At 59.6% G+C, this 26,872-nt stretch overlaps 1 protein-coding gene across 41 annotated transcripts in view; it reads right to left on the reverse strand.

The window, feature by feature from the left end:
• The window catches only part of FBRSL1 (fibrosin like 1), an 84,237-nt gene that overhangs the window by 26,936 nt on the left and 30,429 nt on the right, over window positions 1-26,872 (reverse strand). For all 41 annotated transcript variants that reach the window (XR_015144400.1, XR_015144401.1, XR_015144399.1 and 38 more), the window contains 3 exons: window positions 24,173-24,277; window positions 21,946-21,981; window positions 5,807-5,836 (listed from right to left, as the gene is read on the reverse strand). Coding sequence is in view for 36 of the 41 variants with exons in the window: in XM_086347135.1 (XP_086203261.1) it covers window positions 5,807-5,836; window positions 21,946-21,981; window positions 24,173-24,277 (171 nt within the window). In the remaining 5 variants the exon portion in view is untranslated. Of the gene's footprint in view, window positions 1-5,806; window positions 5,837-21,945; window positions 21,982-24,172; window positions 24,278-26,872 lie in introns of those variants that run through there.

A 26,872-nucleotide genomic window follows, 5' to 3' on the forward strand; every position in this document is an offset into this window, starting at 1 on the left:
AGTGCACAGCCCCTCCCAACCCTTGTGAGGACACCCGTGAGGTCGCCCTGCTCCAGCTGAGGTGGGGGCACCCGAGGAGCACTAGCTCCAGGCGCTTCTGTCTCCACAGCATCCGGCCTGGGAGAGGGGCAGCGGCTAGGAGAGAGGAGGATGGGTGAGCCTCCTACAGACTCCGGCAGGTGTTCTCAGGACTGGGGCTGGGCCGGGCACATGGAGGAAAACCTCTGTGAGCAGGGGCGCTCCAAGGGCAAGCAGGAATTGGGTGCTGAGCATTTCTCAGAGGGTGTCAGCGGGAATGGCCGTGGTGGTAGTGGCAGGGCCAGAGGGGCGTGCCCCGTGATGGCAGCAGGGACGCATGCCAGGTGGTCTGACCTGCTGTCTGTCATGTCTGTGTGCCCCTTCCTTGTCGTCACAGGGGACCTAAGGGGTAGACCTGCTAAGCCTCATTTCAGAGATGAAAACATGGGGTTTCAGAGAAGGCTGTGCCTGGACTGGGGTCTGTGCTCACTGTGGACTGAGAGCTTAGAAGCAGCAAGGTTGACCCGGGGCTTTGGAAGAGGATGTGCTGGGGTGGGAAAAGGGGTGGGGGTTGAAGTGGGGGTGAGAGTGGGGCTGGGGCTGAGAAGCTGGCCAGACCACCTCAGCAGCCAGCACCAACCCCTGGAATCCCTGCCTCCACCCCAAGCTGCAGGAACCACCATGACCCCTAGTTCACAACATTAGCAGAGAGCCGAGGCTCGGGGGGTGGAGGGCTGGCTGTGGGAGTCTGGCCCTCAAGAGGGCCCCAGGCCCTCCAGCCAGCTGCCTGACTGCCCCCTCCCAGGCCCTGTTCCTGCAGCCCAGCTCGGGGAGCATGTCCTGGTGGAGTCGGGGATGGGGGCTGAGCCTGGCAGACAGGCCAGACAGACAGACAGCCCTCCAGAGAGAGCTAGGTGCTGACCAGCCAGCCACCTCGCTGGGCCGCTCAGGCAGACGGCAGCTGGCCAGACCAGCGGGTTGCCTAATGAGCCCCACACAATTTTTCACCCCATATTTTTCCAATAAAAAAGCAGTTAGACTCCAACCACAGCCATCTGGCTGCCGGGCTCTGGAGCCTCCTGGCAGCACGGCCGCCTTCCCCGCCAGCAGTCGGGTGCCCAGAGCAGGACTTGGGGGCAGCGTGGGGAAGCATGTGGGGGGGATTTTGTGGGGGGGGAGCCACATGTTTTGGGGTGGTGAGGGGGGCCTGCAGCCCGGGGCGTGGGCTGCCCCCAGGGCAGGGCCTCGTCCCTCAGAAGGAAAGGCGGTGGAGAGGTTTTCCATCTGTCTGTCTGGGTGTCAGCCTCAGGGGCTGGGCTGGTCTCTGATTGTCTGTATCTGGGAGGCACAATGTCCTCATTGTGTTTGCACCTGGAGCCAGAGGCAGAGCTCAAGGCTGGTGAGGAGGGGCAGGTGGGCTGGCAGGAGCCTGGGGTTGGGGGCAAGGTAGGAGGGACAGGTCCATCTGGCCTCAGATACTGGAGCAAACTGGCCAGGAGAGATGGGCCCTGGACCTTCCTAGCGTCCCACCCTCCCTGCCTGCCATGGCATCGCCAGCACCCAGCACGTGGGTGAGTCAGCGTGGACAGACCCCATCAGCTGCAGCTTCTCACTCTCCTGCCCCACCTGCACGCCCAGCTTGCTTCTCCTTCACTGACCCCCTCCTTCCAGAGCAGCCCAGGTGGCTTCCAACCGGCTGCTTCAAATCTGCTCTGCACCAAGGAAGGTGACAGGTCAAGCTTGTTCCAACTTGTCCTGGGAGGCACACCCATGGGTGTGCAGGGAGCTGCCCCTGGCCCGTTGGCTGCCAGGCTCCGGGGGAGGCCAGGGCGCTGCTGTAAGTGGATGCTGTCCTCCGTCCCGCCCATGCTCTGGCGGTCTCCTAAAGGCAGGACTTTGGCCATCCTGGACATGCTATGGACACACGTGGCCTTCCTCCCGTCTAGCTCCTACTGGCTCTGCTCCTGGAGGAAGGCAGTTGGAGCACTGCCAGGGGCAGAGGGCTTCTCTCTGCTCTCAGGAGGGGGCCGTGCCACAGGCCAGCCAAACTGAGGTGGGGAGGCGAATGGTCACTTTGGCTGAAGTCCCAGTCAAGTGTCTGCCAGGGCCCTCTGACCTGCGCCTGCTTTCTTATGGGCCCAGAGGAAGTTACTCATCGTCCAGAAACCCAGCTCGGGCAAAGGACAGAAGGCACTCAGGTCTCTCTGGTTATCCAAACTCTCCATACTCACCACCTCGACTCAGAACCAAACAGCCTTGAGTAACTGGGTGTCCCTGCCACGGAGGAAACTAAGAAGTCTGAACCACAGTTGATACCCTTGGTGCATAATTAGTGTCCCCAGGGAGCACTGCCAGGGTAAGGCTGTGTGGCAGGGACCTCCCAGGATGGTGGTTCCCCACAGGGCTTGGAACAAAAGCTGAACTTCTTGCCATGATTATTTTTTACATCGTGACCCCTCTGAGCTCATCCCCTCCCTCCTTCTGCTTCAGCTCCACTGGACACTTTGCACCAACATCATCCCTTCCTCACCATGGAGTGATCAGTCACTTTGTAAGATCAATGATGTGAGAAGAGGGAATGCAGATGAGATGGCTGGTGTTAGAAATGCCCCCGGGGATTAAAGTGGTGACTATGAGGAAGGGCTTCCCTTGTGGCTCAGATGGTAAAGAATCTGCCTGCAATGCAGGAGACCTGGGTTTGATGATCCCTGGGTCGGGAAGATTCTCTGGAAAGTGGAATGGCAACCCATTCCAGTACTGTTGCCTGGAGAATTCCATGGACAGAGGAGTCTGGTGGGCTACAGTCCATGGGGTCACCAAGAGTTGGACATGGCTGATCGACTAACACTTTCATGAGGAAGAAGCCATTTGCCAAGAATGCCAAGCAGAAAGAGGAACCTGATGACCGCAGACAGGCCATGCCAACCTAGAAGGCCGACATCCAGGCCTTTAGGTGAGAAAAAGAAACTACTAAGCCACTGTTAAGTCCAGTTTCCATTACAGAAGTAAACTGCGTTTCCTAACTGATCCAGGGCCCAGTCAGTTCTGACCATGCACATCCCTGTCCCAGCGGCAGAAATACCAAGATTCAGCCATGGTGGTTGGTGAATACCCTGGGCCCTAAAGTGAGCCCCTGTCCTAGGTGACTGCTCTGCGAAGCCCCACGACCTCCCCTCCATCAGGCAGCTCATGGGGCTCTGTCCAGGACCCCTCCGGCCTAGGCTGAGTGGCACCACTGTCAGCTGCATGGAATCTCAGCCCTGGCCTCTGGCCTCCAACTCAAGCTTCCCAGGGACACACTCAAGTGTCACAGGAGACCCACACGCTCATGGAGAAGGCAAACTTGGGTGACCTGGGAGGAAACCTGTACCTTTCCCTGGCTTACCAGCCAAGGGGCTTTCTAAAGCATGACTTGGCTCTGTCCACTTCTGCGGACGTGTCTCCTTACAAACAAACAGCAGCAGACAGGCTTACTCACTCTGTGCTAACTCGCTCACTGTAGCCCCCATCAGTCATGGAGCAGGTGGGGACACGGGGGCATGGAGAGTGGACGGCTTCTCTCTCCCTCCTCTGACCTTGGCCAGCCCTGCAACGGAGCCATGGGCTGTCGCATTCGGGACTGGGTGTGTCCCCACATCACCCATGCAGCCCACTCAGGGCCCGCCACTGTGGCCCCGGCCCAGTCAGCGTGAGGAAGGCTGGACTCAGCCCTTCCTCCTCAGGAGCCCCTGAGGCCCCAACACAGAACCCAGCCAATTCCTCCCAGGAGAGGGCTCTGGGACTCGGACCATGGACTTCTCAGAGACCCCCCAGAGAGGAGTTCTTCCCTCAGGCTGCACAGGGAATCGCCAGAAAGAATCACGGGTTCCAGACCACCCCCAGACTTGGCCAGAGTGAGCTTCTGGGCCAGCTTGAGGGTGGGTGTGACTGTAGAGGAAGTCAAAGCCACGGTCCCCCAAGCACCCTCGGTCACAGCCCGCCGGCCTTGATGCTCGGAGCCGATGGCCCCGTGCAGTTCTCGGTGTGCGTGCTCGTGGCAGAAACTGTGTGTGGCTGGGCCCTGCCTCTGCCCTTCCAGCCCCTGGTCTCCACTCCCAGGGTCCTGCCTCCTGCAGGACGGTGGACCAAAGGGTGGAGGGAGAACGCTGCCAGGGCCAGCGCTGACCAGACAGCTCTGGAAGGCGCAGTCAGGAGCCTCAGGGTCTCAGAAACCCCCTTCCCACACCCTCCCTCAGAGCAGCCCTCGGCTTCAGAGCACTTTTCCTGCATGTTGGTTTTAAATGAAAGGAGGTGCTGAGGGCAACGGGCCAGCATGACCCTCTCCCAGGTGCTATAATCTAATTCATTAAAGGCATCAGGAGTGACAGCGCCTGTGGCAATGCGGCACCTGGCCCGGGGTTCACCTCGCCGGCACCCACCATGCCCTGTCTGCTCACAGGACAGCTGAGGGGAGGGCACCCAGGACCAGAGACACTTCCCAGCTGCCCTGCCCTCTCGTCACCTTCCTAGGATGGTCTAGACCACAGCGACCCCACAGGGCATCTGGGCCAACTCACTTTGGACAGCACATCCTTGACCTCCCCCGTGGCCACACCCACACCTCCTCTATCCACCATGTGATTCCCACTGCTACCACTCACCCGGCCCAGACCAGTACCCCTGCCATGAAACTTGTCATCTGGACCCCAGGTGTGCGCTACAGGCCTGCCCTGACCCTGCTCACCCTGCCAGGCAGCCTTTTTGAATCCTTTCCACGCTTGCTCACCTGCTCACAGGCTGAGCTGTGCTAAAGCGTGAAGCCTGCAGGAGAGGGGCTGGCCGTCTGTCCATCCACAGCTCCAGTCCAGGCAGGCCAGGACACACCAGGGAGGTAGCACTGATGACCACATACCGCACAGACCCTCTGATGGAACCACGCTCCAGTTCACAAAACCTTGCGCAAACAGCGCTCAGCAGCCCTCCCGCCCGCCTCTCACAAAGTGCCTTATGTGCACTGCCCTCACTGCCTGGACACTCGTCCTCCACGGTGCTCAGCGCCAGCCCCCGGGCCCCACCCCGAGGACCAGGGGCTCCATCGTGTCGGTGCGGCCACCTCCTGCCAGTCTCACCATCTAAGATTCTTCAGGTGGGCTGTTCACTTGTTCACCAAAGATGGTGCAGCCAGACTGCCTGGGTTCCAGCTGTGTGGCCTGGGGCAGCTTTCTTACCCTCTCTGTGCCTTAGTCGCCACATCTGCATCGGGTAGTGGCGGGTCCTGCCCCATAGTGCTTTGAGTGAGGGCCAGGCACTGTGGGAGGGCCCCTCGCTGTCCCTGTGCTAACTTCATAAAGCCTGAGACAGTGGAAACTTCACTGTTCCTGAAAATCAGGGACTGGGGGGATTGTGAGGGACCAGGCACTGCTGCTATTAGCAGAAGTGTCTGTTTGGGGGTGATGTTTACAACCCCTAGCTTGGAAACACTGGGGGCTGCACTTGGCCCAACAGAGCGTGGCCCCTGCTCTGCCCATGGTGCCCCGATTCCAGGGAACCCTGGACTGACAGCTGCAGACAGGCCAGGAGCTGGGGTACGGTCCTGCAGTCCCAGGGAGCCTGGGCAGCACCTCAGCATGACGTCCTTGGCATCCTCAGCCAGGACAGGCTGGCACCTCCACACCCGGGAGGCCACCCCCACCCCCCACATGCCCCACAGGAGAACCACAACCTTTCTGCCTGGTCTCTGGGGCCCAGCCTGCCAGGAGGCCAGGTCAGCAGGACGGGCAGGTGAAGTGTGTGTGGGGATGTGGCTTACCTTGTCATCCCCGTCGCTCTCGCTGTCGCACTGCAAAGGGAGAGAGAGAGAGGGGAGTCAGTGTCCTGCAGGCAGGCTGGCCACTAGTGGGTGAGACGGTGAAAATGTGGGCTGGGGGTAGAGAGGGCCAGAGGCGGTGGCTCTGGCAGACCCCCACCCTGACTCGGGGCCTTGGGTCTGGGGTGAGGGTGGCCCCAGCCAGGGGCCCAGGTACCAGGAGCTGGGAGGAATCTGGGGGCCCCTGGCAAGCTCTGGGTCAGAGCTCCATTGAGACCCTGGTGCGGGGGAAGGGCACAGGTGTAGGCGAGGCAGAGGTGAGACAGAGGAGAACACGTGACCGGGGAGACACAGACCAGCCACTGCCCCAGGCCCAAGCTGGCCCAGAGCCACCAGGTAACCCCAGGAAACACATGGAGTAAACCCCACTCCCCTCTGGTCCTCTCTCAGGTGCTGAGCTCCCTGGCAGTGGGGGTCGGTGAGATAAGAGGGGCTCCTGAGTGGCTATGAGGCCCATGGACCAGGGCTCAGCTGAGGGAGACGCAAAAGCCCAGCCTCGGAGCAACAGGAGGGCGGGGACAGGGTGGGGGCGCCCGGGACGCCAGCTCCCACTGCCCGGCCCCTGCAGACGCCCCAGTAGAAACCGCTACACATGTGAGAGCAGCTGGTTAAGGAAAGATTGTGACAATCGTGTAAACACATCTTTGTTTTCAGTTCCCAGTAAGCACAGAGCTCTAAAAAGAAAGGCTGCTCTAGAAACCACAGCAATTTTCCCCCTAAAAGAATATAAAGGAAAAAGAAGCTCTTCCCAGCAGCTGTAATTGTGACATGTTTGTGTCAAGTGAATTATACCGCTGAAAATAAATCTCCCTGGAACTCACAGGAGGCTGATGGGACCCTGGCAGACATGTGGGGGTGTTCCCCAGACACATGCTGCTTCTGGGGGGGAGCCCACCCCAGACCCACTCAGCAACGGGGCACACACCCTCCATGCCCTGGGCTAAGGGCTAGAGTGGTACAGTGAGAGTTCACAGAGTTGTGCCAGCCTGCCTTGGGCTTCACCGCGGTGGGAAAGTGACCCTGGGGATGGTGGGAACCCCAACCTGGAACCTGTGGCAACAGGGATTGGTATTTGGGGGGATCTTCCTGAAGCTGAGAGCAGCTGCATGTACCCTCTGCCTCCCAGCTTTGATGTGCACCCTGCAGGGCCTGATCCGAGACCTCTGGGGGGTGGGGGGTCCCTTCACAAAAGGCAGAAGGGGCTGTGGGCCCAGTTTCCTCGCTGGACAACCATGGCAAGAGGCCTCTGCCCCTCGGGGCTGACCAGCTCTAGCGGGGTGGCTGACACCTGGGAGGCAAAGCAGGAAGGTGAGGAGGGGAGTGTGTGGGGTGAAGCTGGAAAGGTGAGCAGCCTGAACACACAGAGCTTCACGTGCAGAGCCCGGACTGTGCTCTTAAGTGTGCAACCATGTGACTGGCACTTCAGGAGAGAGGGGTGAAGGGACTAAGGGGTCGTGGCCTGTGGGGAGCGGGGCCTGGAGAAGGGCTGGCATGTCTCTGATCCTGCAGAAATAGCGGAGCTGCCGGAGACCCCCAATCAGGCCTCTTTATGCCTAATTAGTGGCACGGAGCCCCTGAAGTGGAAACTGTGATCCCATCAAGCCGTCAGAAGGCTGGGTCTCGGGCACAGCACACCTGTCCCTCGGCTCCCCGGGAAGCAGCCCCAGGCCCGGTTTCACAGCCCTCCTGCACCTTTGGAAGAGGCCCCTGGTGACAGCTAAATGATGTGACATTGAGGAGGGGGGTGAGGGTGCCTGCCAGCGAGTGCATGGAGCCTGTAATTAACCAAACAGCTCACCGTTTTCAGCCAGCACAGGCTGCGTCGTAAATGAATTCACGTTATTAAGTCCTACTGAATTAATGTTTAACTGCAATAGAGTCAGAATTGAATGAGGCAATTAATCAGGACAAGGAGGGAAAGAGAGCCACATCTGTCTTGCGGGAGCTGCCTGAGCGAGGCGACCTTCACAGGGCTAGGCTGGGCGGCCCTGGAAACTGTCACCCTGGGGTGGGTGGGGGTCCAGGCAGGGAGCCCACAGAGAAGGCGACAGACCCTAGGCAAGTGTTGGGTGTGCAGGGAGCACAAGACACGGCTCTGGGGCAGATGCCTGCTCTGACGCTGTGCTGCCACCGCCGCTGTGCAGCCTTGGGCAAGTGCCATGACCTCTCTGTTCCTCAAGTATGCTTCTGGAAAACAGTCAATGGCCCACCTACAGAACTGTTGTAAGGTTTATATGAGTGAATATGTACAAAGCTCTAGGGCTGGGCACATACTCATTACTATATACAGTGAAATGCTGTATTTCACCACCACCACCGTTACCATCATCACTATCACCACCACCACTCAATATAATTACTGCTGTCTTCCAAAAAGGATGAGAATGAGGGCTTCCCTCCCCTTTGGAATGGCTGAAGGCCCTAACCTAGGGAGTTTCTAGGAGGTGTCTCCCAGCCTTGGAAGTGCTGGCTCGTGTTCCTCACCATAATGGCTGGTGGCTAGACAGGGAGCCCTATTTGGCCCATATGAGAGCCCAACGTCAACCCCAACCTTCCCTGCTTGCCCCTAATTCCAATCCCACTCAGCAGGAACCACACCCCTCTACTGGCCTACCAGTTCCTCCCAGCCTAGTCAAGCCAGCAAACAACGAAGCAGTAGGGCCACTCGTCCAGGGCCATCCCCTCTGCCCATCTGTCAGTCAGCCCAGGGTTAGTCCCGAGTGCACCTCAGCTCACCCGGCGACCTCAGGCTATGTCAGCCCAAATGCCTGGGACCCAGGTGACTCTAAAGAGTGGCTGGGGGGAGGTGCCCTGCTGGGAGCTCATATGACCACCCAGCGTAGGTCAGACACATGTGAGCTCAGGGTCCTGCATCACAGAGCCGCCGAGCTCAGCTCCTCCACGCCCCAGGCCACCGCGTCACTCTGCGAACAGATGTGACCTGTGATGTCTGAGGTCGTTGTGTGTCGCCCATGTTCACGGAGGTGATATAACAAGGGACACGTGGTAGCCCCCAGGCTTAACTGACAGCCTTCCCTGATCCCCATCCACGGGTGGACAGGCCTTGAGACAAGGCTTAAGAAGCCAAAAGCTAGATGAGGCTTCCGTTGTCCTAATGTTTAAAAAAGAATTGCTGCCAACATTTAAAAGTCTGGAGACTCCTCACGAAATCCTGCCTCTTACTGAGAATGGGAGCCACATGCTCAGATGACAGCTCTGCCCAGTGCTAGCGGGGCCCCACTGTGACCCCCACCCTGCCTCTCCTGACGTCGAGGGCCAGAGTGCTGGTCCTTGTCACATGCTAGGAACATGGCCACACAGAGGCTTCTAGAGCCCGATCCTGGGGCTCTGTCCTGACTCCTCCACTTAGTCATGTTGGCCACTCATTTCACTTCTTGGAGCCTCAGTCTCCTCATCTGTAGAGAAGGGGGTGAGAGGTTCCACAGTGGGGTGGGCTTGGGGTTCAACAAGTCACTGTACTGGAGCGCTCAGAACAGCAGCTGACTGGCAGGCTGGGCTCTCTAACTGTGAGCTGCTGCCACAGCCGTATCACCTCCTTTGTTGTCACTGAATGAACTTCACCTTCATCACCTGTCAGTGTCATCACCATCGCCACGGTCGCTTTCATCATCACCGTCATCTCCATCATCACCCTTGTCACCTTCACCATCACCACAGTCTGCCCCAGCCCCTTCCTCATGTTATCCGACCAGCCCTTGGAGGCACCCGAGTCCTGCTCGGGGCCTGCACACAGACTCCCTCACCTGACAGTGACTGCTCCCCTAGGGCACCGCACAGGAGGTCTGCGGGGCTTAGCCTCCATCACCGAGTCCCTTCCAGAAATCATCACCCTCCACAAATTGACACGGTCATTCAGCAGCCACAGAGACTGGCCTTGTTCTCTTAGCGTGAACGTTAATTACCGTGTCACAGCAGCGTGAGGAAGGCTGCGGGTCTCCCACTCCTCAAACAAAGGCATGAAAAATTCATGGGCAAGAAGACCTCACTGCTGAGCCTGTGCTCCCACCAAGACGTTCTAGAATCCAGGGCTGGCCCAGAGTCACCTGTGGGGACAAGTAGGGTCCCTCCATGTGCGATGGAGACAGAGGGTCTGCCCTGGGGGGAGGGTGTTTAAGACCACCCCTAACCCAGCCTCCGTCCAGAGGTCAGAGAGGGCCGAGGGGCAGTGTGGCCTGGTGCTTGGGGAGGAGGGGAAGGTGGGCCGGGTCCCTGTCCCAGCAGCAGGGCCTATGCTGTGCAAAGGCCCCGGAGGCCCTGCCCGCAGACCTGCCAGTGGGCAGAGGGGGGCCGCACACCCCTCAGCCTGGGCTGGGCTCGCCGTGGGCACGGTCACCTGCAAAGGCCTGAGCAGCTGCCAACCGGGAAAGTCGGCAGGATCTGTGGTCTGCGTGTGAGTGGAAGGCAACAGGACCTTCTGTTGAGCCCACCCGGGTATGAGGGGAGGAAGATCTGAGCCGCTGCACAGTGGTGTTGACCCCTGCCCTGGGCCGAAGCCATGAGGCTGGAGGTGTGCTGGGGGACACCTGGGAAAGCTCAGGTGACACCGGTCCTTGGTGCAGGCAGTGCTCACTGGGTGTGTTCTCGTGTGTGTGCCGAGACATGGGGAGTCGTGCTCTGAGGCTTCTCAGACGTGAGCACCTGGCATCAGTCCAGTGGGCGCTCTACCCGAGGGTATCTTGCCAGATGCCCCAGTGAATGCATGGCACCTGAAGAGTCAGACGACCTGCCGTGGGGCCACATGGTGCCACGTGTGTGTGGGGCCCAGGAGCAGTATCCATGTGGGCAGGACACGTCTGTCCTCAGGGCTCCCAGCCTCCTGTGGCCCTGCACATCAGCCCCAGCTTAAACATCCTGCTTGCTGGAGCTGCCTTGGAAGAACTGGGAGAGAAGAGCAGGCCCTCACCCTCTAGGGAGCAGAGGAACGCCACACCCACCCTGAGTGGAAATCCATCCTTCTCCGCTGATAAAGGTGGAGGTGTCACCTTCATTTTTGTTGCAAACGCTCCGCGGGGAGGCAGAACACATTCCAGCTAAGCGATTCAGCGAAAATACAGAGCCAGATGAGGAGCGTGAACCCCAGGTGGGCAGCAGCCTGGGCGGAGGCTGCGCTGTCTGGTTACCACCCAGAGTGGGCTGCAAGGCTGCTGTTCATCCTGTATGCTCACCTCCACCTTAGGAGTGAGCACTGCAGCTGAGGGTTTCAGCCAGGCTCCCCGGCCCTGTCAGAAGGAGACCCTGGGGGCTCTGGGGAGTGGGGGTGGCCAGGGCAGTGCCGGGGCCTTCGTTATCCCATCTATGGACCAGGGCAGCCGTGGTCGTCGGGTGGCCAGGTCTGAAATGCGGGGCGGTACAGCGGCGGGAGTCAGGCACACGGCTGGAGAAGGCTGCAGCCACCCATGCCCTCTGTGGTATAGGCCCACTTCATGAGATGAGAAGGCAGAGGCTCAAAGGGTAAAGGGATTTACTTCCGGCCACGTGGCCAGTGAGCAGGGGCCCAAGCTGAGTCCAAGCCCCAAAAGGCCTTGTGCCACTATCCATCCTCCCACAGGCGAGCCCTGGGGCTATGAGGTTGGCAGGAGTGGGGGCAGGAGAAAGGTAGGGGCCTAGAAGACAACAGGGCTTGGGCTGATGCTCACTGGGGTTGCTTCTCCACACTTCTCAAGTCCCCACCACAGATCCACCTGCTTACAGATGGGGAAACTGAGGCAGGGTGCCTGGAAGCCCTCCCAGGGCATGGATGGAGGGTGGGTGAGCAGGCTCCTAAAGCCATGGTCTTAACCTGGCCCATGTGGTCAGGGCCCCATGCCAGTGACTCACTCGTGGCAGCTGAGACTAGACAGAGATCCCTGTCCTGCCCCTGGCCACCTCAACCCAGGAACTCCAAATTAGACAGGAGATCTGGATGGTGGATCCTGAAAACTCTATTCTTATTTACTCAGCTAATTCACTTTTTATGACTGTTTAGGCTTCAAAGCAAAACAAAGCACTAATTACCCAATTAATGAGCAATTAAGTTACTGCATCCTAATGGCCAGGGCGCAGCTTCCTCTGTGAGCAGAGAAGGTGGGGAGGAGGCTACCGAGCAGGGATGCACTGGGGGGAAATGCCATCCGTCACAGGTAGGGGCAGCGAGGACAGAGGGGCCCAAGTCTGCCCAGGGCAGGTGCCCCTTCCATACTGCCTGCCCACCTGCCTGCCCCACGGCCCCTCGGGGCCAGGACAGCAAGCCCCACTAACCCATCCATCCAGCTGTGCCTCGGCCGATTCGGAGCTCATGGAGGGCAGTAGCAGAGTTCTGGGGCCCCAGAGGCCACCAAGCCTGGCTGAGAAGAGATGGCCACCAGGGCAGTGGGTTTCATAGGGCCTGAGGGACAAGAGGCTGGTGACCCTGCTCCTGCCTCCAGGGTCTCTTCCTGCATGTTCTCATGTGGCTGACAGCAGCCTCGGAGGGAAGCCCATGGAGACAGTACAAGGCTTGGTGGAAGCCCAGAAACATCTCAGGCCCTGAGCCTAGGATGTTGAGTGGCCAGTGTGTGGCCTGTCCTCAGAGGGCAGAGTCTGAGTGTAGCTGGTGCCTGGTGAGAGGGGAGGCCGGCACAGAAAAAGCCAATCCCCCCAACCTGGAATACAACTCTGGGCTTTGTCACGCCTGGCCGTCGTGACCCACCGGCGGCCACACCCCCTACCCCTGCCAGGCTGCCTTCCTCGCCCTTCCCTGAGCTCTGTGTGGAGCAGCACCCCACACAGCGCTAGTCCAGAGTCCGGACCTCACCCTGCAGCCAATCTTCAAACTAGTTGCTAATTTATTTAACATCAGCCTCCTTCTACTGAAACCCAAGTTCCCTTAGAACAAAGATCTCATTCCTGCAGTCCAGAGCAGGTTGGGAGTGAGCAACTGAATTAATGACTAAGGCGGGTACACACAGACTCCAGACACTGGGAGCAGGGAATGAATGAAGGAACACATGGATGATTCTGCTCTGACCACTGACCAGACCACTCTCCTCCTCCCCTCATGGGGCCTCCAGGGGATGGAACCCAGAGGGGGCTTTGGGTGTCACATAGAGTGGGGTTGCTGCCTGTGGTGGGGGCCAGCCCCACAACACTGCCTCGTATCTCACACAGTTCTGGAATGTTCTGTCAGACAAAGTTCCTGAAGCTGAAAACCTACTAATCACTGGAGCCTTGACTGTAACTGCTATGAAAAACACAAAGTTATGTTTCATTTTCTCTGGGTGCAGTTCCCACAGACTACAAGGAGAACTGGGGCATGGTCCTGTGGGTGACTTTGCCAAGAGCATGTGCTGGGAGCACCCCACAGCCTCTGCTCCGAGGACCCACGCTGGAACCTGGGCCTGGCACTCACAGCGTGAATGAGTCATTTTGCCCCATAAACTTCTTTCCCATGACTGCTCAGTGCTGCGGCCGACATCCGCCTCATTCCTAGGGCAAACGTGTATCCAAATCTCCACAGGCCTCAAGGGTCACAACCTGCTCCCACAACTGGCCGGCCACACTGTAATTACACCTGCACGCAAGCACATGCACTCACAGTGCCATATACACACACTCACCGACACACAAACACTCACATGATGGGCAGGGTCCAGTGCGTGCTGTTTCCCTGAGAAACGCCCATCCCCCAGGTAGCCCGAGAGGACGGGCCTCCCCTCAGATGGCACTCCTGGACCCTGAGCCTCAGGGGGCCCCTCTACATCCTCTCCCCTCCTCTGTCATCCCCTTCATGCACCCGCTTCCCTTCTTGCCCATCGGCCCCTCCCTCCATGGCACCTATGAGAGCGGGCATCTCTGGGTTCTCTTCAATCCTCTGACCTTGGGTCCTGGAGTGGCAGGTGACCCACAGTGAGGGGGCCACAAAGACTTGGGGACAGCCAATAGTCGCCACTTTAGGACTTACTTTCCAACCTCTCCCAGCCCCGCCCGAGCTGGAGGGGGACAGATGGCATCCCTCAGAAGACCCCGCAGCCCTGGGCTCCACCTCAGGGGCCTTTCCAGGGCCTGGGTCCAGTCCTTCCCGCACACCGCGGACACTGTGTCACACCAAGCCGGCTTTCCCTTTGCTCGATCAGCCCTCGCTGGGCTGGAATAATGAATGAGCCCCTGTCAGGAATGAATAAAAGATGGCCCCCGGCCCTGCCGCCCGCCGCTGACCTTTCTGGAGTCGACTGTATTAATATATTCTCCTGTTGTCAGACTCAAAGCACTAACTGCCTTATGAATTATTTATCAACAGAAAAAGTCTTAACCAGAACGGTGTTAACATGAATCCCTAACCTTCTGGGTCCCAGCAGCCCCGCCTGTTCTGCATAATTGAATTTCAGCTCCCAGCGGCCTGGCCAGGCCCGTCACCCACCCGCTCCCCAGAATGACTGTCCCTCCAGCCATGGTTCCTGACACATGTGGCCACAGCCTTGAGGGGTCCCGCAGGCTTGCCCAGAGCGTCTGTGTCCAGCCTCCTGGGACAGGCCCTGACTGGACTGGAATCCTTCAGGTCATGCTATCTGAAGGGGCAAGGGCAGCTGGGGCCTCCAGGAGACCTGAACTGCTCTGTGCTAATCTGAGGGGCTGGGATCTGCCTGCACCCCAGGCTGGGCCAGGAGAGGAATGTACCCATCCCCACCCCCCCATACCCCTCCACCGCTACAGCTGCCCTGGAGGGTGGCAACAGCCGAGGTAGGGGTGGGAGAGGTGAGTCCAGGGGCAGAAGCTGTCTCCTGACTGGTCGGGGAGGAAGCTGGCGAAGATCCAGCACGGGTAAGGGGCCTGTGGTGGCCCCCACAAGCTCTCTCAGAGTTCACTGTAGAGCGACCCTGCTGTCCACAGCTTGGCCTCTCACTCCCTAACAAGCTGTCCTCTAGAGAATTCCAGAGCCACACACTCCTGAATGCTCGGCCCTCAGAAACTGTTAGGATGAATGCAGGTGTCCTAAGTAACTAAGTCAGTGCAATTGGTCACTTAACAACCGATGGTTAACCAGCCTGAAGCTTCAGGCCCCCAGCTTGAGCAGAGGGCCTCCCAGCTCCAGTCTGCCTGGCTGACTGCTCTCTAAAGCTCCCATGGGGTGCCTCGCCCAGAGGAGTGCCAACGTCAGATGGCTTGGGTGGCTGGGACCAGCCTGCTGAAGCTGTGGGTTGGCAGGCCCCTCCCCTCTTCCTCTCGGGGCCCTGGCATGCCTGCACCCCACCACGCATTTGCCCTTGGCCTGACTTCCCTGCTGCCCCTGACCGCTGGCACAGCTGTCCCCAGAAACCCCGGCAGTGCCCAGCACTCTTGAGAAGCACCCACTGCATCCACCAACTCCCCATCAGAGCAGGGACCCCAGGACTTGCTCTGCTGTGCCCCCAGTGGAACAGAGGCCGCAGGCCTCAGTGATGCCCTGGACAGACACGTGGAGTGTGACACTGGCCTGCCCCACAGCACAGAGAGTAACAGTGGGAGCCTGGCAGGCTCGTTTATTCTCCCCACAGCCCTGTGGGTTGGGTATCGTGGCTCCTCCCTCTTACAGATCAGACGACTGGGGAACTGGGTGGCACCCAGTGGCGGCTTCCCCTCCTTTCCTGACCCAAGATGCTGCTCAGCCCTGCTCAGTGGGCCCCTCATCCCCTGGGGTTTTGCAGAGCCTTGGACCTGTGGTGCAGCTGCCCAGTGGGCAGGGGCTAGCTAGTGCCTCTGGCTCCGCCATCCCTGCCCCTCCCCTGCTCATGTGACACCTGGGGGCCACGCATGACCTTCGGAGGCTTTGGTGTGTTCCTGATAGAGCAGAGTCAGGAGTCAGAAAATTCACTAACCCAGAGGGCTGAGCCAGCCTGCTGGGACAAGCGCCCGGAGTCCAAGCGGCGGGGTGCTCAGGGCTCACAGGGGCAAGTGGCTGTCCAGGTCTGCGCCAGCCCAACCTGTGACATGTGTGGGCACTTGGATGGCCTCCCCCCAGCACATGCTGGGGTGCTATCTCATGAGAGGGAAAGCGGAACACAGGAGCAGGTCGGGGACCCCCAGGGAGCACAGGACGCATCTTTCTCCCACCCTAGTGTCCAGCAGGACATAAGGTAGCCACCAGAAGTTTCCTGGCCAGGAAGGTGGGTCCTCAGGACCCCTGGAATTCAGATGCTAGAGCCCTGAGGGGGATGGCGTGCTGCCCTGGCCTGCCTGGTGCTCACCCCGCCCTGGCCAGGCTGACCTCTGTGGGACAGCAGAGGAAGTGCCAAGGACCCAGTTGCCTGCAGAGGAGGGCCACAGAGGGGCCCAGAGCATGCATACATGACAGCCCCAGCAGGCAGAGCTGTCAGACACCTGCAGCACCACTCGGAACCGCTCATACCAAGTCCCAAGTCCTTGAGTTCTTCTGCCTCTTTACCAGCACCTCACTAAATCTAGCACCCATCCCTCCCTACCAGCACCCCTCTGCCTGCACCACCACCGTCTTACAGCACTGTGCAGGCCACCTGCTCACCTTCTGTTCAGTCACTAAGTCGTGTCTGACTCTGCTACATCATGGACTGCATTACACTAGGCTTCCCTGTCTTCCATTATCTCCCCACGTTTGCTCAAATTCATGTCCACTGGGTTGGTGATGTTATCTAACCATCTCATCCTCTGTTGACCCCTTCTCCTGCCCTCCATCTTTTCCAGCATTAGGGTCTTTTCCAATGAGTCGGCTCTTCACATCAGGTGGCCAAAGTATTGGCACTTCAGCTTGAGCATCTGTCCTTCCCAATGAAGATTCGGGGTTGATTTCCTTTGGGACTGACTGCTTTGATCTCCTTGCAGGTCTATTTATCTTATTCTCCCTTTAGGAAGAACCTGCTGCCCAGTTGCCTGGAGAGCCCCCCACTGCGCAGAGCCTGCCCACAGGAAGCTGAACAGAGGCCCCCAAGGCCACACTCTTTCTGCTGCCACAGGACTAGACAGATGGGTGGGTGTGTGGACAGTGGCTCCTCTGACAAGAGGCAGGCCAGACACGGGCTGGGGGTGCACCACAGGTGAGGACACTGCCCACCCCACTCCAGCCGTCCCTGGTGGCCTCTGAGAAGCAGCCACTTCCCAGCAGCGGCTGAAGGGCTGTCCTGTGCTCAGAGGCGAGAGGAGCATTCAGCTCCCAACTCTGGGGAGAGCCTGACGGGCTTTTATTGCTTTTGTACAAATTACGGCTGCTCGGAAGTGGCCCAAGGAGCAGGGTAATGGATGTCATAAACCTGCCTCGTAAAGACGGAGCCTGCACTACATGGCTGTGTGCGGGGTGGGTTAGGGGAGGCCCGCGCTGGCCAGAGCAAGCTCTGCTGTCAGGGGGGGCTGAACTGCTCCTGGGTGGGCATGGGGCAGGCAGGTCTCAAGGTGGCTCAGGGGCCCCCCGGGCACATGTCCACCAGCCTTCCTGCCCTTGGATGCTCACTAGAGCCGAGTCCCCCACGTGCTGTGCCTCCTCTTCAACCACAATTGCCCCTGGCTCATGGAGCAAAGCTGGCAAGTGACCCACATGCGGCCGACCAGGTACCCCATCCCCAGGAGTCTCCCTGCCTGCCCTCCCGAGCCCCAGCGCCTCGGTTCCCAGAAGGCAAGACTGTGCCCCTTCTGCCAGTGGGTGAGGGTGGCGGGGTAAGAAACCAGATCCAAGAGCCACAGCTACCATTTCCAGTGCATGCACACGCGTGTCAACACACACGGGCACTCAGAGCCCGTGAGACACACAGCCCTGCTGTTGTGGTGAGAGCTTGACTGGCCTCATCCATCACCACACTGGACAGGGCCTGGCCACCGCAGGTGCTCGGCAGATGTGTGTGGGCTGCTGCAAGCTGTTACACACACGTGTGCATGCTTGTCTTCCCCAGTAGCAGCTGCTTTGCCCACCGAGTGTGACAGGCCCTGTCAGGACCGGCAGGGGCTCCGGGTGGCAGCCTGTATCCATCACGAGTTGCTGACACACCTCCTACAGACAGGAGGCGTCCACAGCCTCTCCCCATGAACAGAGGTGGGGAGGCTGTGATAACAGAGCACCAGGAAGCCATGCCACACCACTGCTACTGCTTCCTCCTGGCTCTCGGGACCCTGGTAACCCGCCGCCATGCTGTAAGGAAGCCCAACCAGCCCGTGGAGGTAGGCCCCGTGTCGTGGGAACAGAGGCCGCTGACCATGAGCTGGTATCAAGCTCCAGACGTCAAGAGCCTTTCACGACCCCGCCCCCCAGATGTCTAAGTGTTTCTGAAATGAGCGCCCACCCCTCCTAGACTTCCTCAGCAACTGCTTGTCTGGCACAGCAGCAGCCTGGGCCCCGCCAGCCCTCATGTCAGCTTTGCCTGGGCCACGCCAGCAGCTAGCTTCCACTCTGTCCAACTGCCCAGGCTCCCAGGGGAAGGGACTGGCCAGGGGTGTGCTAGGCTGCATTAGGCTCTCATGGCCCTGAGAAAAGATGAAACTCAACTGTGCCAGGAGCCCAAAGTGTGCCTGCCTGAGACTGGGGATGGGAGGTGCTGCAGGGGAGGTAATGGGAGATTAGCAGGCTCTCTGGGAAATTAGCTGTCAGCAGCCCAACCAACAAGCCAAATTTCCAGAAATCCCCTGAAGGCAATCAAGTCAATCAGCTAATTATGCCTCGTGTGTTTGTATGTGTGTGGGCGGGGCTACCCTGGCAGTTTGGCAGGTGGGGCCCCACCCGACTCTGGTGAGCACCCTGGGCCCTTCGCACCTGGTGTGGAAGCTGCCTCCTGCCACCTCCAGGCTGCCTGGCTGGGGTGTAGGCGGGCGCTCCCTTCTCCTGATCCCACCGCGGCTCTGCTTGGAACCCACAGTTAGAGCCTCACATCCCAGCCCGCCCTCCTGCTGTTCCTGACGGTGGTACCTCCTCCCACCGCAGGGCCTTTGCCCGGCTGCTCCCCAGCCCTGTGTCAGGACGGGGTTGGGAGGTCTTCTTGCCAGGCTACTCAAACTTCTCCATAGCACTCACCACCTCCCCGGGGACAGGGACACTGGCTGTTTGGTTCCTTCCAGTGGTGGTGATACTCAGTAAATGTTTGTCGAGGGGAGGAGGGACCTGGAGGTGAGAGCTGTACCCCAGCCCAGGGAGGGTGGGAGGACGGCAGCTCAGGCTGAGATCCGGCTGGTGAGGGCGGGAGAGGAGCCTGGAGGCCAGCGGCTGGCTGCATTCTGGTGCCGCGGGCTGCAGGGGGCAGGCTTCCTTCAGAGGGTGACAGACAGGGGCCTGGGCAGGGGACTGGATGGGAGGAATTGGTGGGGAAAGCCGGGGTGAACTGGGAGTGTGGCCCTGAGCGGAGGCCCCTCCCGACAGTGGGGGCTGCAGCGGGTTCTCTGCCCCCTCCCTGACCACACCCACCCTGAGGATACCTGCCAGGACACCGGATCACCAGGGTCCAAGGCCCTGTCCCCAGGCTACACACTCAGGGTGGGGGCAGGGCAGCCTCCTGCCTGTGAGGCGTCTAGGTCCTCATTTCTCTTTAATAAAGGAAACTCCCAAGTCCCCTGCTTCAGCCGGAGATGATGGATCCTTGTGTCCTTGGCTGCAAGCAGTCAAATTAAGAAAATTACTTTCTAACTAATTTTATGGCACTAACGAACCTCTGGCGGCGTGCTGGGGACGTTGCGCCAAGCTTTCGGGACATAACATTGTTGAGGACGGGCAATAATTGGGGATTTGCTGGGGATAAATCTAGGCAAATTAAACTTCTAAGTACAGTCTATAATCCAGGTCAGACAACAAATGCCCTGTGTCACCTAGCAAGGGGATGCTGTGGGGAGAGGCAAGGACAAGCGTGACCCCTCCTGAGCCTGAGGCCCTAAATGCAGACACACAAACAGCAAGGTGTGTGCAAACATATACACCTACGCATAATGACACATGGCTACAGGTCACACACATACTGCATGACCACAGTCATACATATAGGCACATCGGTGCCATGTCCAGACACAGGCTCCCAGATGGACACTTACATGCAGTGTGGCACACACACACACACACACACACACACCTGCTGCATCCATAGACACACATGGGCGCCTCCAGACTCTTGAGAGGACAAGACACAGACTCACACAGAAATGGCCACAGAGAAACATGGAATACTTCCGGGTGCAGCTGGGGAGCCCTGCCACTGCCACACAGAGATACCACCTCATGGGCACATGGGAGAGATAGACACATGTGAACATACAGGGTTACACAACACATACTTCCCTTGCACTGAGAGTCATACACAAACAGGGCTCTCAGCCTGAGTGTCACCCTTGTGCCAGAGGGCTCCATGGTGAACTCTGGATCTAGAGGCAGGGTCCCAGCCGGCCTCCAAGCCTCACCCTCCGGCTCCCGGCAGGGTCACCTGCCAGCCCCCAGCCTCGGCCTGCTGGGCAAGGGTCCTCTAAGCCCCGGCCTACTCCTCCAGCCTCAGGGGAGGCTGCCACCATGCCAACTGGACAAAAGGGCCAGCAGGGTTGACCATACATGCCCTGCAGTGCTGCCCAGCACACGTCAGGGACCTGTGGGCACACTTGCTCACGCCAGGGCCTGGTGCACACACACCGGTGTGTCTGCAGACATGGTTCAGGAACCCCCAGGGCTGAGCAGCAGGCTGGGCCGCTGCCCCCCCACCATCTGTCACTCATGTGCAGCCTCAGTGGGGGCTAAGCTGCAAGCAGTTGGCATGTTAATTACAACTTCTTCTCCAGGAAACATTCAAAGCAGCATTTTGCAGAGAAGACCACAAATGACACAAGGTGGTTTGGAAGCAGAGGGCTGCCCAGAGGCTCTGGCAGGGAGACCCCAGCAGCCCCCAGGCATCTCAGGAGGCTCCACATGGAGTATCCCTGGGCCCAGCCTCTCGGGGCTCCCAACCCTCCAGGACAGGTGCAGGCCGGTGGGCGTTCTGCGTCTTGCCCCCAACTCTCCCCATCACTGCCCCAGGTTGCCCTGGCGCCAACCTGGACCATATGGCACCTCCCAGAGTGCAGGTCCTGTCCAGGCCTGGCCGACCACCCCCATCAACATGGTCAGGAGCGGTTGGCGCATCAAGACCACCCAGGCCCATGGGAGGAAGGAGCAGCCTGGGGCCGCCAACCATGACTCCAACAACAGATGTGAGCACAAAGGCTGCCCGAGGAGGGCAGAGGCCTTCCCAGGAAAGCACCCCTTGGGTGGCACCTGGGACCACTGCCCAGAAGTGTACAGCAGCCCCAGTCAGAGGCTCAAAGATGCTACAGCCTGGCCCAGGATTTGAGGCAGAAGGCAGAGCTGCCTGGGCTGGCAGACCTGGGGATCGCGGACCTGGGGGAGGGGAGGGCCAGGGACCCTCGGCTGTCCCTGCCACCCGGGGAATTAATGGGTTAATTACACACCCTATAAAAAGCCGCTGTGATTTAGAGAGCCTGCCTGTCAGACCCTGGAACTCTGGAACTCGCAGTTAATCAGGAGCTGCAGGATGAGGCGGGCGGAGCCCAGGCCCCTGCCCTCCAATGAGCCGAAACGGCCGTAAATTTGCAGAAACGGCTTTTATGGAGCTCTGGGTTTTATGGTGTCATTAACGGGCCTCCTGATACTTAAGGGGAAATGAAATAAAGTCGTGGGGAGGGGGCTGGGGGATGGGGAGGGTGGCCCCCGCCATGGCCGGAATATCAAGTGGCAGCAGGCCGGCCCCCCTCCTGCCCCTGGGCCCCTGATGACAGCTAAGAGCAGGGGCCTCACACCCCTGTCCAGCCTCTTTGGCCGGGCCAAGCACAGCTGGGGAGAGGGTGTCAGGGCACGGGGGCAGGGGGCAGGGCGGGGAGGGCATACGCTGCAATTGCTCCACGTGCAGGAACCCCAACACCAAACGCTGCCCCACAGGACCCAGGGTGTCCAGCCCACTGCCCACTCCTCTGCAGGGCAGGACCCGGAGTCCTACTCCCTCTGAATCTCTGCCCACTCTGGCTCATCCCCATCCTGTTCAAACTCCATTTCGAGCCTAGGGGCAGCATTCAGTACAGTCGGGGCTCCCGTGGGTCGAGGGTCGGGGTTAGTGTGTGGGGAGCAGACAGCAGAAGGAGGGTGGGAGACTTACGGAGTAACCTCTGCCTGAGACTGCCTGCGCCGAGCTCTGCAGGGAAGGAAGAAGGACAGTCAGGAACCGGTTGCAGCCCCAGATGGCCACCCTCTCCCTTGAGGACCTGAGCAGGCAGAGCCCATTCCTGGTTCTTTGCTGGAACCCCCCAGGCTGGGGCCACACTGATCAGCCTGTGGCAGGGCTCAAGGACCCACAGAGGAACCTTCCACCCCCAGACCTGGAGGTATGGTCCAGCCCAGCAAAGTCTCCAGGCAGAGAGGCAGCAAAGCCCCCACATTCCCCAGGGGTGGGCTCAGCCCCTCCCAGAGGATGCTCCCCACCTCTCCCATGTGGGGTTCTGGGCCAGGGGATAACCCCTCTCTGTGCTCAGGTCGGCTTTTCCCTCACCACCCACCAGCCTCCCAGGGTCACTGGGTCCAGCGGGAAAGTCTGGGAGGTTTCCTTGAGAAGGAGCTGGGCAGGTAATCCTGGGGGGGTGGGGGGGTAAGCTGTGGCCTAGAGGCCAACAGTCACCCCAGAGGTCCTGTGAGGGTGATCAAATGCTCAAATGGGCAGTTAGGATCTGACGGGAGAAACCAGTTAGGTTCACTTCACCAGCTCCTCAGGGCAGGCGGTGGTCAGCAGGGTTAAGCCCCAAGGCCCAGGGAGATAGGACGTGATGACCCGGCAGGTGGGGGTTGGGGGGGGGGTGTTCACACGGGCGGCAAGTGCAAGCTTGTCTGAGGTGTGTGGGACTCACGGACCTGGGGCCAGACCACACTGAGGTCCAGATGCCAAGATTCTTCCGAAGGATGGGTGACCACTGCAGCCTGGACCACTCTGCTCAGCTCAGCTGGGGCCAGGGGACCCCTCCCCTCCCCAGGCAGACCCTGGCCGGGCCCCAGGCCAGTTCCTGGGGGTCTGCCAGGCCAAGCGTGTGTGTGTGTGTGTCTGTGTATGTGTCTGTGTGTGTGTGGCGGGGGGGGGGGGGGTCCCTCACCCCCTGGGGTAGCTCAGGCACCAAGCCCTGCCTCTGGGGGTGGGGGGGTCTGGTGCCATAATTGCCCCCAGGCTTGCACACTCACACCGCCTGTGCTGTGCCTACAATCCGCCTGCTCCCATCCTGGCCAGCAATTAGAGGAGTTCGAACTAGGGCAGCCCCCGTGGCCCCAGACAATTACCAGCCTATTTTCCTATCTTGTGGCAACAAGATCGGAGCCGGGCAATTAGGCCCCCCTCCTGGCCTCCTGCGCCGGCCCTCCCCCAGCCCCCATTTAAATGATAATGAGAGACGACTCGTTCCATTTAGCCCTGCAGAAAACCCATCTCCGCTAGGCCGCCACTCCTGCAGCTGGGGGTCAAGAAGACAAAGGCCTCTTCCAGGAGCGCTGCCTCCCACGGGGGGGGGGGGGGGGGCGGGGGGGGCTCTTCCGCCTGAGTCCTCATCGCCCCCTCAACCCAGGGCCCCTCAACCCCCACTCCCTGCCCTTGCAACACCTGCCCCATCCCCCTTCTCCAAGGTCTAGGGAGACCCAGCAGCCCTGGAGGAATATCCTGCACCCCCATTGCTGGCCACGTCCCAGTGGGTGCCCTTGTGTGTTGCCTGGGTCATCCCCAAACTGGGTCCTAAGACCCCCTCTCCCCTGCCCCCTGGGACCTGAGCTCAAGGACCTTTTAGACAGGACACACCGAAAGGAGTCCCCAGACCCAGGCCAGCTTGTGCCTCAGAGGGGCACCCTCCCCTCCGCGTGGCCCCCAGTGGCAGAGACCTGGACTGCTGGATGCCCCGTGCTGCTGCCAGCTAGAGCAGACAGGCAGGTCCGCCTGGGCAGGCAGGAGTGTTTGCAGCTCATCGGGCCAGAAACGTACCCCCTGCCTCCACCCTTCTTTAGACACATCTGTGGGAGCTGTTTGGCATCCATAGCCCTGCCCACCGCCAGCTGGGCACCGACCCCGAGCCTACCCCCAGCTGGACATAGGGACTGCACCCCAGCATGGTCGCCTCCACTCACCCCTGCCCGTGCCTAATGGTTGGTTCTCATTTAAATCCCTCCTGATGGGGAAGCCCCAATTAGTAGACAGTTGTGTTTTAAAGAAAGCAAATGCTAATTGTGAGCACAAAACCCTGGATTAAGACTCTGGGCCCCTAAGCAAACGGCTTGCAGTGTCCGCTGAAGGTTGGAGGCTGGCCGGGCAGTCACCCCAGGGACTCGAAAGTGTTCCCGCGAGCAGCTGGGGTACTCACATCACTGAGTTGGTCCCGAGAACTGCTCCTCCGGGAGCTGGTGGCTTCTCGGAAGCTGTCGCCGTCACTGTTGTGGTCGCCCCCTCTGGACACTGCGACCTTCATCTGGGGACAGGGAGAGATGAGAGACCGACTCAGCACACACACCCTGCAGGGTGGGGCTGGGGCACAGCCAGGCTCAGGCTCCTCCCTAACCCCACCCAGTCCCTCTGGGCTGAAACCCGGGGAGGGGGGCGGCAGGGCACAGCCAACCACTGACAACCCAGTAAGTACTTTCCATTCCTACCCAGAACAGGAAAGAAGAGCCCAGAGAGCAAAGGATGAGCACTCAACGGCCTAAACTACTGTCAGCTCTGTCCTTTCCTCTGGCCAGCTGGCAACTAAAGACTCCTGGATGGGGAGCGGGCCAGTGGGAGGCCCCGGCCTTTCCCACTCCACCAGGGGCCCATGATCAGGTGTCAAGACAGGCCTGCCTGTGGCAATTCACCTCCACTCCCTGCAGGTGCACCACTCCTGGGCCCCCTTCAGTCCTCAGCACAACCCACATCAGGGCTGTAAGGTCTGCAGAGTTGGGTGTGGACCAGCCACTCCCCTCTGCGTGTCCTAGGGTCATTACTCAACCTCTCTGTGCCTCAGTTCTGTCATATGCAGAACGAAGCAAGTAGTACCCACTGGAACAGCTGCTGCTGGGTCAAAGTATCTGCCGGACTCTCTGTAGACCCGGCAGGCCCTCAGCTCCTTGCTCCTCACACAAAAGCCCTGGTTGGCCGCTCTGTGCCCACTTTACAGAGGAGGAAATCAAGGAGGGAGTTGATAAACCACTAGGGAGGTTAAGTGACAGTGTGGAAAGTGGACCCAGAAACCTGCCTGCGTTCTTTTTACTTGGAAATAGTTTCAAACCTCACCAAGCTGCAGGGTAGGAACATCCATCACAGCCCCTGACCCTTGACCTCTGGGCCCAGGAAGTCACCATCCCAATCGTGCCAGCATCCATCCAGGTCTTGTCAGCTTCCAGCTGCCCTCCTGGACTCTCTGGCAGGACCCACAGAGCTCGGCTGACCCGCCACCTCCAGGTGGCTCCAGCTTCTTGGTTCTGGAACATTCCCACAGTTTTGTCTGAACGTGCACTGACAGCCCAAACCTTCAACTGTTTGGGCTGTATATCAGAGGTTTCCTAGCAACAGACAGAGGCCACGGCTCCCAGCCAGCACACTGCCTAACACCCAATGACCCCTGCTCCAGGCGCTGCCGACGTGCCTGCGGGGCAGTGTGTGGCCTCCTGTCCACCCCCCAGGCCTCCCCGCCCAGCGCATATGCTCTCAGAGCTCAGGCGTGCTCAGAACCTGCGCCACAACCAGGGGCAGGGAGGCCCAGTCCTTTGCATCCAGGCATTTTGTCGTAAGCATCCTTCAGCCCTGGAGACCTCAGCTAGGGTGGAAAGTCTGGTGCACCAGCTGTGCTCTGGAATATTCTCAAGTCCCCAGGAAACCCCCTCAAGGCCTGAGCCCTTCTTCCTGTGGACCCAATGGTAGGCTCCCTCTCTTGAGGCTGCCCCTCAGAGCCCCTGCTCTCCAGGGCCAACCTAAGCCCTAGATGGGGTCCAAGTTCCCATAGCCACAGGCCCCTGCACAGTGTGGCTAGCAGAGTGTCATCACAAAATATAACTGCCATTCATCCACAGCCCAGGCCTGGGTGCAAGGACCCAGGGGAGGGCCCCCTTCTGGGGAAGCATGAACAGCGAGGGGGAAGCCCAGCCCTCAGGAATACCCTCCCATCCTACGGCAGGCCCAGGGAGGGGCCCCAGTCTCAGCCCAGGCGAAACTCCCCCATTGTGAGCCCACAGGTCTCTGGCCTCACTAGCTCCATCCTGCATAGTTGAGTGGTGAATGCACAGACCCTGGGCCAGTGCTGGCTCTCTGACTGTCCTTGAGCCTCAGTTTCCTCATCTGTGAAGTGGGGGTGTTGACAGGGCCCTTCACAGGCTCTATGGGGGTAAGAAATTCTGTTTGTGAGCCTGAACCCTCTCTAGCACCAATAAGCCACCAGGTGTCACTGTTGTCACCAGTTGGAGACAGGTCTTTCTTGCCTCTGGACTCCATGACAGGTCTCCCCAAAAGGAGTGAATATGGGGTCCGGGGGAACTTCCTTACTGCCTTGCTGGCAAGGAGCCTCTGCAAGAAAACAAATGCCCTCATCCAGTGGTTTTCAAAGTGGGGTCCCTGGACATGCAGCATCAGCACCTGGGAGCTTGGTAGGAATACAAATGAGCACTTCCAGGCCCCACTACAGACTCGCTGTGTCATCAGGTCCTCTGGGGGATCCTGGTAAGGCTCTAGTTGAGACTCTTGGTTTTGACCTTCAGTAATCACCCCCATGAACCCACCCTCACTGTTGGGGGACAGTATTTCAGGTTGGGCTTGGAGCAGGGTCCCTGCCCATGAAGAAGGCTGGACCCAGAGACACTACAAGGACAGAACAGGCCTGGCGCAGTTGTGCAGACTGCTCACTGTACAAGGACACCCGGCAAAGGGGGAGGGGAAGCGGGGGCTGAAGAATAACCCCACACAGCTGAAAGGTGAGAAGGGAGGATACCACATTCCACTTCATTCAGTCACACAAGTGGTCTCCTCTCTCAGCTGGACCCCAGAGAGGATTCCTTATCTTGACTCTTCGGTGATGCCCCACAGGGGGAGGACAGGC

Source organism: Bos grunniens, chromosome 17, assembly GCF_055505025.1.
Source record: "Bos grunniens cultivar Pamir isolate PY7600 chromosome 17, Bosgru_T2T1.0, whole genome shotgun sequence".
Lineage (NCBI taxonomy): Eukaryota > Metazoa > Chordata > Mammalia > Artiodactyla > Bovidae > Bos > Bos grunniens.